Below are 12,828 nucleotides of genomic sequence, written 5' to 3' on the forward strand. Positions count from 1 at the left end.
CACTGCTGTATATTCTATCACTAAAATGTTTTGCACTCTGCTAGACATTCTGTTAGAAAAATGTTTTTGAATTATATTCTGTTTGAAAATACTTTTGAGTTGCTGTTGTAGTTGTTTTATTCTCATGCGTTTTTGCATCTGTTCTTGTTGTCACTTCAATTTTTCAAATATTAACAATTTTTTTGTACAAAAGTGGGAAATTTCGTTTATCTTTTTTTCATGGAACAAAATATGTTTCTTTCTTAATTGTTGTTATTCTTTTTCGAAGACTTATTTGCTGGGGATTCTTTTAAATTTTTTCATTGTTTGGGGTGGGGAGCTCCGCCTATGTCATTACTAAAATGCATAGCCGGTTCCAAGCCCGGGAAAAGGAGGGGGAACCACTATATGATTTTTTTCTTACATGTTATAGGGGAAAATTATGTGTTAATCCATGTTTTTAGGATAATTTTGTTTTTGTGCTTCTTTTTTGAATATCCTAATGGAACCTGTGAATTGAATATGACACTCTATGATGCATGTATCATGTCCATGGCATTTTCACCATGCGTGTTGTGTTTCCACTTGAACTTTTAAATGCGTAATGAAATTTCTTTCTAGGTTCAGCACTGATTTTTCGCTGGCGAGGTGCAGCATTGGCAATGTTTTCTACAGGAGAGAGTGTGACTATCTAGGGGGATAAGCCAAAGACATGTATTTGTTGTTTCCTCTGTACTATGCGTCTTTAGTAGGAATAGATTCTTTCTTGTGCTCAGCTTAGTTTTTTCTATGTCTATGTACTTGCTTTTTGCTACATGATGACCCAGTCTCACTCTATATCCATCCCTTTTTGAAAAATCTCTGCTATAACAATACATAATTTGCTATAGAGTTGTACTGTGACTATTATTCTTTTGCTAATAATTGTGTGTAGCACCATGCTACAATATTCTTCTAGTTTTATTTTTATGTTTTGAGTTGTCAGTAACTAATTGAAACTTAAATACTACTTGCCAGAACCTTAAGAGAGCCAGTTATGGAATGAATTACTCATTTCCAAACAAATAAAATAATTCTTTTGTCTCATGTTTATGCTCCAGCTTAGCGGGACCTCTATCTATTGCTAGTCTTGGTCCTATCTGTATATCACCTTTTGTAAATCAGTTTGAATTTTTTCAGGAATGTATGTAGATGCTGTGAATGAAAGCTACGAGAAGCTAACGATGACTCTGTAAGCTCCCAGGTAAACATAAGCAGAACACATTACGCCTTCTTATTTCCAAATGTGTTTGTGTTCGTATGGAACTGCTATTGCTTCTCCTTTTTTTAGCAAAACATAACCCTATTTTGTTAGTCACTAGATGCAGTAAAATATCATAAATTACAACATTCTGCTTTATGCTATAAATTACAACTTTCTTAAATTACAAATACGGATAGGTTCCTTCCTAGATAAATGGTTTATGCACCAAAATTTTGAAATTCTAACTACATGCTTCACTTCAACAAGCCGTCACAGCACAAGGGGACTCTCTTGCATCTTTGATTTGCCAGTATTCTGTCGCTTCTTAGATGAATTAGGAGCTGCAAAAGATTAATACTGAAATTTAGACACAGTAATATATATTTTTCAGTATATTAAAATTGAATCATTGTACTTCTCTCTCATTTATTTATGACATAGAAAATAAGTGCTAAACCTGAAGTTTTCTTGCTTGTTGTCTTCTTCGGAAAACATGACTTGTCTATGTGTTTCATGTCGCAACCTGCAATATTATGCGCATGTGATCCACAATGGCTACAAGTTATTCTCTGCTTTGAACGGAATTCCTCAACTAAAGTTTTCTGCCGCCCTGTTACTGTAGGTCTTCCTCTTGGTTTAGCTACATCAGGATTCTCAAAGGTTGCACCGAAACCATCATCTACAACATCAGGACGTACGTTCTCTGTCTGATTCCCATTATTCTTTTGTTTGTCTGCTTCTTCCTGAGCTGCACTTATTGCATCTAACTTTGCCTCTATCTGAATAGCTTCTTTTACTACCAAGAGATAACGTTCGTTATCACGCGAACCTTCAGATGCAATATCAACCAGCCTTTTTGTCAACAGAGTAAACATGAGGTGCCGGTTCTTCTCTGTGAGCTCCAAAGGTACATTGTACTGCTTGTCTCTCACTACCTTCCTGTCTTGTGGCTTCCACCTTTCAATGAAGTACTTTGCTGGTAGTTCTGAAATGTTGAGATTTACAAGTACACGAAGTATGTGGCTACAAAGTATACCATCCTTCTGAAATTTGCAGCAAATGCAAGAGAAGTCTTCAGTTGGTAGATTAACCAGTACAACAAACCTCCGAGACCTGAAGTCCTTTTCTGCAAGCATTCTTGTCTTGTAGACTTCATATCTTTCATTTTTAATAATTTCATCAACATGTAGTTTAGCTATAAAACCTAGCTGTCTCTGAAACTTGTAAAATATTTGCCAGTTGTACATTCTGCCAGCCTGATATTCAATTTCACTCTTCACCCAGTAATCAGGTGTAGTAGTTCTTGTGATTGAGTCCTGCTCTCTTTCCTTCTCCTCAATTTCTTTAGTGATCCTCTCGTACTCACCCAAGAAACTTATAACACTGTATGTTGAACCAACGTTGTCCTTGAAAACTGAATTAGTACCCTCACTTCTAGCTGTAGAGTGAAGAAAAGGAAAGAAATCCTTCTTGAAGTATACAGGGACAAATTTCGCTCTGTTTTTCCACATTGCATTGAAGTATTTTGTGTGTCCAACATCATATTTCTGAACCATATCTTGCCAAAGATACTCAAATTCTTCAATGGTTAGCGAATTGCATAAAATATATGACACTTCTGCATGTAAGTTAGCTTTTGTAGCAAATGATCTACCACACTTTTCATCACACTTTTTCCTTATGTGGAAGAAGCAATTTCTGTGAACTGTCTTAGGAAACACTTGAGGAATCGATGTAGCCATAGATACGCACTGCTCTGTTATGATTGTTTTTGGAGATTTGTTACCCATGCAATGAAGGAACTCTTGAAATAACCAAGTGAAACATTCTGCTGTCTCATTCTGTATAATTGCACAAGCAAATAGGCAAGTGTGACCATGTCCGGTTACACCTACGAATGAAGCAAACGGTAGGTTGTATCTGTTGGTCTTGTATGTTGTGTCAAAGCTGACGCAATCTCCATACAACTCATACATCCTCCGTGAGTTTCCATCAGACCAGAAGAGACTTAGAACTTTGTTGCCTTCACCAAGTTTAAAATTGTAGTAGAACCTAGGATCATCTTCTTTTCTTTTACGGAAATAATCAAGGACCTGCGTCATGTCATTTAGCTTGCACTCATTTCTTATTGCTGTTTGCACATTGCTAACATGCTTCTTTGTGTAAGGTATATCACCACCTCTCAGGTAAGAGAGGATTGACATAATTTTCCTTGGTGGAAGCTTCACAGAGGCAAATGCGCGGATGAACAACTGCCCATCTTCGGTCATGCTCTTATGGGATCTCAGGAATTTTGTCTCCTGCGGTGGACTCAGTTCATGGTTATGTTCAAGGTGCAGTGAAATCACCAACCATTTTGCATTCTTTAATGAAACAACCATTTTAACTAGGCAACATGTGTGTTCTATCTTATTCCTCCTTGCTCTTCTTTCTGCGGGAACAACCCCTGTCCTCTCTTGTTTCCTTAATTGTTTTTGTTTCCTTCTTTTTTCTAGAGTTTCTTCATCCACAGGCTTCCCTGCACGGTTGCACACAAATGTCACACGGGTGTGCCCTGTATTTCCACCTTTCCTTCCATGGTAATTTCCTGCCTTGGCAATAGAAAAGCCACATATTGAAGCATACTCATTGAAGAACTTATAAGCTGCATCATCAGAAGGAAATTGCATATCAAGGTGAGGAGCATGATGATCCCAAACTTCTTGACTACTTGATTTAGCTTCTTCATTCTCTAGGAAAGTAACAATATCTTCTTCTGTTAGTTCACCCTATGTTGTTTTTCCTTCATCATTACTGCTGCCAAGATTTTCGCGACTTTCACTTCTTGCATTAGGTAGATCCTCACCAAATATGTCATAATGTGGTGCTGCTTCTTCAATGTCGTCATCTGAATCATGAAGTTCTGGAGCCATGTTGTTTGGTTTTTCTTTTGAATGCTTGTCACAGCTTGTCTGAGAGGAAACATGAACATTATATTCTTGAACAATTGGATCTTCGGGATAAAACCTATCTTGATTCCCACTATCCGATGTGATACTCTGAAAGTTCCAACCACTAGAATTTTCCATACTTTTGTCATGTATGATTGATCGGTTTTCTTCAGACATGCCATTGTTGCTATCTGAATATCTACCAGTGATCATGAATAATTTGTTCTGCATTTTTTTAAAAACATAACATTGCAATGAGATGAACGGAATACAATGAAATTGTTCATACACAACCTCACAAAAACATTTTATATACCTCAGCACCCATTGGACCTTGTATAAAATCATTGTAATAATCTGGTGTCCTTTCATGTCCTAGCAACATTTGAGTGTATGACATGCTTTCATCTTGCGAGAAATTCATCTACACAAGAAGTTACTCAAAGTCAGGTTGTAATAATTTTTTAGATGTTGTTCTTTGCAAAGTTCTTTTTGAGAAGTTACTCACAGTGTATGGTTCTTCATGACTGTTGCAGGAACCTTTCGCGGATTGTTCGCGCACACTAGCATCTGATATTTGCTGCACAAAATAACAATTTTGTCAACGCTAATTCAAAGTATGAATTAATGCTTTTTAAAGGTAATTTTTACCTTCATTGGCAAACAGAGATTCTGCTGATTATTTGAACAAGCTTCACTGATATAAAACTGTTTCATTGCTGTTTGAGTTACATTTCTTCCATGCATAATGAAATTATCAGGTAGAACTTGCTGCATTTATGTCGACACAACAAAAAGAAGAATATTGTTAGGTGGTAAGAGATATCCATTGTTGGGACAGGGATTTTATTTTTCCATGCAGTTTTTTAACAAATGCACTTGTTTGTCGTTTCTCGACCAAATTTTAACATTGGTCATGCAAGAGGAGTAACTTGAGCATTTTCCATGCATAACCCAAATTTCTTTTTCCAGTGTTTGTTATGTGGTTGCAATTCTTTCATGTTCCTACAGTAAGAATCAATGACTTGAATTATCTATGCATCGAAACTAAGGTAACTAAACCTTCTGTACAACTGCTATTGTTTTGTGTCGAGATAATTCTCCTACATCTTTTCCTCCTCCGCTTGACTCTGCCAAATACAACCAACTAAACAACTGATTTCTCTATGTTTACACAAATACTTCATTTGTCTTTCATTATGACCAGTGTGACAAAACATAAAATCTTAGGATAACTAAGCCTGAATTTGTCTCTGTATTTTTTCAATTGCCAACTGTGAGATGCATGCCAAATCCCAGAATGCACTGTATTAGAACATTTGTGCATGACAAATCACAGAATGCACTGTATTAGAACATTACCTGTCCTCTATGTGTTCCTGCTCCTATCAAGTAGTTACCATAGTTCTGCATTATAGCTGAAATAGTTCAGACATTTCCATTTTGTCAGGCTACACATATATATTGCAAGGAAATACGTTTTCAAATAATTAGACTGAAAACAACAGAATCTGAATGTGCTGTTAAAGTTCTGAAGATGTCATACTCTGGTAGGTGCTGTTATGTTCTGCATCTGTTTGTACCGCTGGGAAATCAGTGTAATAATAAGTTCTTTCACTAATCTGGCATGAAGTATTGTTTGATGCATCAAATTGAACTAAGGCAAACATAAGAAGAATATATTCATGTTTTCATTCACCATTTTCGTGCAGGATCAAAGAAGAGAAGACAGCAGAATCGTTTTTGAAGAGTACAAGGATTGCCTGACCTGGGTAAGAACTTGATCCTTCTTCTTGTGTGCTACTCAGATCTGTTAGTTTCGGCCAGAAGCAATTCTGGGGATTGATACGCGTACAGCACGCGTCCGTTGGGAACCCCAAGAGGAAGGTGTGATGCGTACAGCGGCAAATTTTCCCTCAGTAAGAAACCAAGGTTTATCGAACAAGTAGGAGCCAAGAAGCACATTGAAGGTTGATGGCGGCAAGATGTAGTGCGGCACAACACCAGGGATTCCGGCGCCAACGTGGAACCTGCACAACACAACCAAAGTACTTTGCCCCAATGAAACAGTGAGGTTGTCAATCTCACCGGCTTGCTGTAACAAAGGATTAGATGTATAGTGTGGATGATGATTGTTTGCAGAGAACAGTAGAACAAATATTGCAGTAGATTGTATTCGATGTAAAAGAATGGACCGGGGTCCACAGTTCACTAGTGGTGTCTCTCCCATAAGATAAATAGCATGTTGGGTGAACAAATTACAGTTGGGCAATTGACAAATAAAGAGGGCATGACAATGCACATACATGATATGATGAGTATTGTGAGATTTAATTGGGCATTACGACAAAGTACATAGACCGCTATCCAGCATGCATCTATGCCTAAAAAGTCCACCTTCAGGTTATCATCCGAACCCCTTCCAGTATTAAGTTGCAAACAACAGACAATTGCATTAAGTATGGTGCGTAATGTAATCAATAACTACATCCTCGGACATAGCATCAATGTTTTATCCCTAGTGGCAACAGCACATCCACAACCTTAGAACTTTCTGTCACTGTCCCAGATTTAATGGAGGCATGAACCCACTATCGAGCATAAATACTCCCTCTTGGAGTTAAGAGTAAAAACTTGGCCAGAGCCTCTACTAATAACGGAGAGCATGCAAGATCATAAACAACACATAGATAGATTGATAATCAACATAACATAGTATTCTCTATCCATCGGATCCCAATAAACACAACATATAGCATTACAGATAGATGATCTTGATCATGTTAGGCAGCTCACAAGATCCGACAAGAAGCATAATGAGGAGAAGACAACCATCTAGCTACTGCTATGGACCCATAGTCCAGGGGTGAGCTACTCACTCATCACTCCGGAGGCGACCATGGCGGTGAAGAGTCCTCCGGGAGATGATTCCCCTCTCCGGCAGGGTGCCGGAGGCGATCTCCTGAATCCCCCGAGATGGGATTGGCGGCGGCGGCGTCTCTGGAAGGTTTTCCGTATCGTGGCTCTCGGTACTGGGGGTTTCGCGACAAAGACTATATGTAGGCGGAAGGGCAGGTCAGGGGGGCACACGGGGGCCCCACACGCTAGGCCGGCGCGGGCCCCCTGATACGTCTCCGACGTATCGATAATTTCTTATGTTCCATGCCACATTATTGATGATATCTACATGTTTTATGCACACTTTATGTCGTATTCGTGCATTTTCTGGAACTAACCTATTGACGAGATGCCGAAAGGCCAGTTGTTGTTTTCTGCTGTTTTTGGTTCCAGAAAGGTTGTTCGGGCAATATTCTCGGAATTGGACGAAATCAACGCCAAACCTCCTATTTTTCCCGGAAGGCTCCAGAACACCGAAGGAGAGTCGGAGGAGAGCCAGGGGGCCCCACACCATAGGGCCGCGCGGGCCAGACCCAGGCCGCGCCGGCCTAGGGTGAGGCCACCCTGTCAGCCCTCCTGCGCCGCCTCTTCGCCTATAAAACCCCTTTCGACCTAAAAACACAGTACCAATTGACGAAACTCCAGAAAGACTCCAGGGGCGCCGCCACCATCGCGAAACTCCAATTCGGGGGACAGAACTCTCTGTTCCGGCACGCCGCCGGGACGGGGAATTGCCCCCGGAGCCATCTCCACCGCCATCTTCACCGCCATCTTCACCGCCATCGCTGCCTCCATGATGAGGAGGGAGTAATCCACCCCCGAGGCTGAGGGCTCCGCTGTAGCTATGTGGTTCATCTCTCTCCCATGTACCTCAATACAATAATCTCATGAGCTGCTTTACATGATTGAGATTCATATGAGTTTTGTATCACTATTCATCTATGTGCTACTCTAGTGATGTTATTAAAGTAGTTTTATTCCTCCTGCACGGTGTAATGGTGACAGTGTGTGCATCTGTGTTAGTACTTGGCGTATGCTATGATTATGATCTCTTGTAGATTATGAAGTTAACTATTGCTATGATGGTATTGATGTGATCTATTCCTCCTACATAGTGTGAAGGTGACAGTGTGCATGCTATGTTAGTACTTGGTTTAGTCGTGTTGATCTTTCATGCACTCTAAGGTTATTTAAATATGAACATTGAATTGTGGAGCTTGTTAACTCCGGCATTGAGGGTTCGTGTAATCCTACGCAATGGTGTTCATCATCCAACAAGAGTGTAGAGTATGCATTTATCTATTCTGTTATGTGATCAATGTTGAGAGTGTCCACTAGTGAAAGTCTAATCCCTAGGCCTTGTTCCTAAATACTGCTATCGCTGCTTGTTTACTGTTTTACTGCGTTACTACTGCTGCGTTACTACTGCTTGTTTACTGTCCTGGGCAAAGCACTTTTCTGGTGCCGTTGCTACTACTTATTTATACCACCTGTATTTCACTATCTCTTCGCCGAACTAGTGCACCTATTAGGTGTGTTGGGGACACAAGAGACTTCTTGCTTTGTGGTTGCAGGGTTGCATGAGAGGGATATCTTTGACCTCTTCCTCCCTGAGTTCGATAAACCTTGGGTGATTCACTTAAGGGAAACTTGCTGCTGTTCTACAAACCTCTGCTCTTGGAGGCCCAACACTGTCTACAGGAAAAGGAGGGGGCGTAGACATCAAGCTATTTTCTGGCGCCGTTGCCGGGGAGGAAAGGTAAAAGGCACTCATACTTCGGTTCCAGGTAACAGTACTTTTCTGGCGCCATTGTGTTTGTGCTCGAAGCTATTTCCTTTAGATCCTGCAATTGCAACTTTTTGTTTCTTGTTTACACTAGTTAGGCATAATGGAAAACAACAAAAATATGAGAGATCTTTATGAACTTTATCTAGAATTAGGACATGATGTGTTTGAAGAGAGAATTAAAAAACCCATGGAACTTTATATGCATGCTAATGGGAATGTTATTAGTATGAATGCTTTGAACACTATTGTTGCTAATACTATGGAAAATTCTAAGCTTGGGGAAGCTGGTTTTGATGAGCATGATATTTTTAGTCCACCAAGCATTGAGGAGGAAATTTACTTTGATGATACTTTACCTCCTATTTATGATGATTATAATGATAGTAGCCTTTTGGTTCCGCCTGTTATGGAGGATAAATTTGATTATGATTACAATATGCCTCCTATATTTGATGATAGCTACTTTGTTGAATTTGCTCCCGCTATTACTATTAAAATTGATTATGCTTATGTGGAGAGTAATAATTTTATGCATGAGACTCATGATAAGAATGCTTTATGTGATAGTTATATTGTTGAGTTTGCTCATGATGCTACTGAAAGTTATTATGAGAGAGGAAAATATGGTTGTAGAAATTTTCATGTTACTAAAACACCTCTCTGTGTGCTAATTTTTTTGAAGCTACACTTGTTTTATCTTCCTATGCTTGTCACTTTGTTCTTCATGAATTCATTTGTGTACAAGATTCCTTTTCATAGGAAGCATGTTAGGCTTAAATTTGTTTTCAATTTGCCTCTTGATGCTCTCTTTTGCTTCAAATACTATTTTTGCGAGTGCATCATTAAAACTGCTGAGCCCATCTTAATGGCTATAAAGAAAGAACTTCTTGGGAGATAACCCATGTGTTTATTTTGCTACAGTAACTTTATTTTATATTTGTGTCTTGAAAGTTGTTACTACTATAGCAACCTCTCCTTATCTTAGTTTTGTGTTTTGTTGTGCCAAGTAAAGTCGTTGATAGTAAGGTTCATACTAGATTTGGATTACTGCGCAGAAACAGATTTCTTTTCTGTCACGAATCTGGGCAAAATTCTCTGTAGGTAACTCAGAAAATTATGCCAATTTACGTGAGTGATCCTCAGATATGTACGCAACTTTCATTCAATTTGAGAATTTTCATTTGAGCAAGTCTGGTGCCTCAATAAAATTCGTCAATACAAACTGTTCTGTTTTGACAGATTCTGCCTTTTATTTCGCATTGCCAGTTTTGCTATGTTTGATGGATATTTCGATTCCATTGACTTTCAGTAGCTTTGAGCAATGTCCAGAAGTGTTAAGAATGATTGTGTCACCTCTGAACATGTGAATTTTTGATTATGCACTAACCCTCTAATGAGTTTGCTTTGAGTTTGGTGTGGAGGAAGTTTTCAAGGGTCAAGAGAGGAGGATGATACAATATGATCAAGAAGAGTGAAAGCTCTAAGCTTGGGGATGCCCCGGTGGTTCATCCCTGCATATTTCAAGAAGACTCAAGCATCTAAGCTTGGGGATGCCCAAGGCATCCCCTTCTTCATCGACAAATTATCAGGTTCCTCCCTTGAAACTATATTTTTATTCGGCCACATCTTATGTACTTTACTTGGAGCGTCTGTTTGTTTTTGTTTTTGTTTTTGTTTGAATAAATGCTTGTGTGGGAGAGAGACACGCTCCGCTGGTTCGTATGAACACATGTGTTCTTAGCTTTTAACGTTCATGGCGAAGGTTGAAACTGCTTCGTTAATTGTTATATGGTTGGAAACGGAAAATGCTACATGTAGTAATTGGTAGAATGTCTTGGATAATTTGATACTTGGCAATTGTTGTGCTCATGTTTAAGCTCTTGCATCATATACTTTGCACCTATTAATGAAGAAATACATAGAGCATGCTAAAATTTGGTTTGCATATTTGGTCTCTCTAAGGTCTAGATAATTTCTAGTATTGAGTTTGAACAACAAGGAAGACGGTGTAGAGTCTTATAATATTTACAATATGTCTTTTATGTGAGTTTTGCTGCACCGCTTCATCCTTGTGTTTGTTTCAAATAACCTTGCTAGCCTAAACCTTGTATCGAGAGGGAATACTTCTCATGCATCCAAAATCCTTGAGCCAACCACTATGCCATTTGTGTCCACCATACCTACCAACTACATGGTATTTCTCCGCCATTCCAAAGTAAATTGCTTGAGTGCTACCTTTAAACAATTCAAAATTTATCACCTCTGATTTGTGTCAATGTTTTATAGCTCATGAGGAAGTATGTGGTGTTTATCTTTCAATCTTGTTGGGCAACTTTCACCAATGGACTAGTGGCTTCATCCGCTTATCCAATAATTTTACAAAAAGAGCTGGCAATGGGATTCCCAGTCCCAAATTAATTAATAAAAATAGACACTCCTCCGTGGTATGTGATTGATGGACGGCACCCGAAGGATTCGGTTAGCCATGGCTTGAGAAAGCAAAGGTGGGGAGGAGTGTCATCATAATAAAACTAAAATAAAAAGGCACTCCTTCATGGTATGAGATTGTTGGCAGGCACCCGAAGGATTCGGTTAGCCATGGTTTGTGAAAGAAAGGCTGGAAGGAGTGCCACACAAAAATAAAATAAAATGGGAGCCGCTCTTTGAAGGTTTGTCTGGCAAGGGGGTTAGAGTGCCCACTACCATTCGTTGACAACAACAAACACCTCTCAAAATTTTACTTTTATGCTCTCTACATGTTTTCAAAATCAAAGCTCTAGCACAAATATAGCAATCGATGCTTTCCTCTTTGAAGGACCATTCTTTTACTTTTATTGTTGAGTCAGTTCACCTATCTCTCTCCACCTCAAGAAGCAAACACTTGTGTGAACTGTGCATTGATTTCTACATACTTGCATATTGCACTTATTATATTACTTTACATTGACAATATCCATGAGATATACATGTTACAAGTTGAAAGCAACCGCTGAAACTTAATCTTCCTTTGTGTTGCTTCAATACCTTTACTTTGAATTATTGCTTTATGAGTTAACTCTTATGCAAGACTTATTGATGCTTGTCTTGAAGTACTATTCATGAAAAGTCTTTGCTATATGATTCAGTTGTTTACTCATGTCATATACATTGTTTTGATCGCTGCATTCACTACATATGCTTACAAATAGTATGATCAAGGTTATGATGGCATGTCACTCCAGAAATTATCTTTGTTTATCGTTTACCTGCTCGGGACGAGCAGGAACTAAGCTTGGGGATGCTGATACGTCTCCGACGTATCGATAATTTCTTATGTTCCATGCCACATTATTGATGATATCTACATGTTTTATGCACACTTTATGTCATATTCGTGCATTTTCTGGAACTAACCTATTGACGAGATGCCGAAAGGCCAGTTGTTGTTTTCTGCTGTTTTTGGTTCCAGAAAGGCTGTTCGGGCAATATTCTCGGAATTGGACGAAATCAACGCCAAACCTCCTATTTTTCCCGGAAGGCTCCAGAACACAGAAGGAGAGTCGGAGGAGAGCCAGGGGGCCCCACACCATAGGGCCGCGCGGGCCAGACCCTGGCCGCGCCGGCCTAGGGTGAGGCCACCATGTCAACCCTCCTGCGCCGCCTCTTCGCCTATAAAACCCCTTTCGACCTAAAAACGCAGTACCAATTGACGAAACTCCAGAAAGACTCCAGGGGCGCCGCCACCGTCGCGAAACTCCAATTCGGGGGACAGAACTCTCTGTTCCGGCACGCCGCCGGGACGGGGAATTGCCCCCGGAGCCATCTCCACCGCCATCTTCACCGCCATCTTCACCGCCATCGCTGCCTCCATGATGAGGAGGGAGTAATCCACCCCCGAGGCTGAGGGCTCCGCTGTAGCTATGTGGTTCATCTCTCTCCCATGTACCTCAATAGAATAATCTCATGAGCTGCTTTACATGATTGAGATTCATATGAGTTTTGTATCACTA

The 12,828-nt window shown here is 39.8% G+C and overlaps 1 protein-coding gene across 1 annotated transcript; it reads right to left on the bottom strand.

Moving 5' to 3' along the window:
* Positions 1 to 1,492: 1,492 nt before the first annotated feature.
* LOC127328998 (protein FAR1-RELATED SEQUENCE 5-like) lies at positions 1,493 to 4,869 on the bottom strand. The gene is made up of 9 exons (XM_051355547.1): positions 4,804 to 4,869; positions 4,661 to 4,732; positions 4,469 to 4,576; positions 4,044 to 4,173; positions 3,733 to 3,866; positions 2,856 to 3,522; positions 2,468 to 2,729; positions 1,746 to 2,380; positions 1,493 to 1,563 (listed from the first exon to the last, which is right to left on the bottom strand). Exons 1-9 carry the CDS (start codon positions 4,867 to 4,869, stop codon positions 1,493 to 1,495), a joined length of 2,145 nt encoding a protein of 714 aa, XP_051211507.1.
* Positions 4,870 to 12,828: the final 7,959 nt, after the last annotated feature.

The sequence above is a fragment of the Lolium perenne genome, chromosome 2, assembly GCF_019359855.2.
Source record: "Lolium perenne isolate Kyuss_39 chromosome 2, Kyuss_2.0, whole genome shotgun sequence".
NCBI lineage: Eukaryota > Viridiplantae > Streptophyta > Magnoliopsida > Poales > Poaceae > Lolium > Lolium perenne.

Bases quoted from the DNA above. Each gene is read 5' to 3' on its own strand.
- LOC127328998 (XM_051355547.1), bottom strand. From the start codon at position 4,869: ATGAAACAGTTTTATATCAGTGAAGCTTGTTCAAATAATCAGCAGAAT. The intron at 4,577-4,660 runs GTGAGTAACTTC...CTTCTTGTGTAG, and splicing joins GTCATGAAGAACCATACACT to ATGAATTTCTCGCAAGATGA. The intron at 3,867-4,043 runs GTGAAAGTCGCG...CTGATGATGCAG, and splicing joins GGATCTACCTAATGCAAGAA to CTTATAAGTTCTTCAATGAG.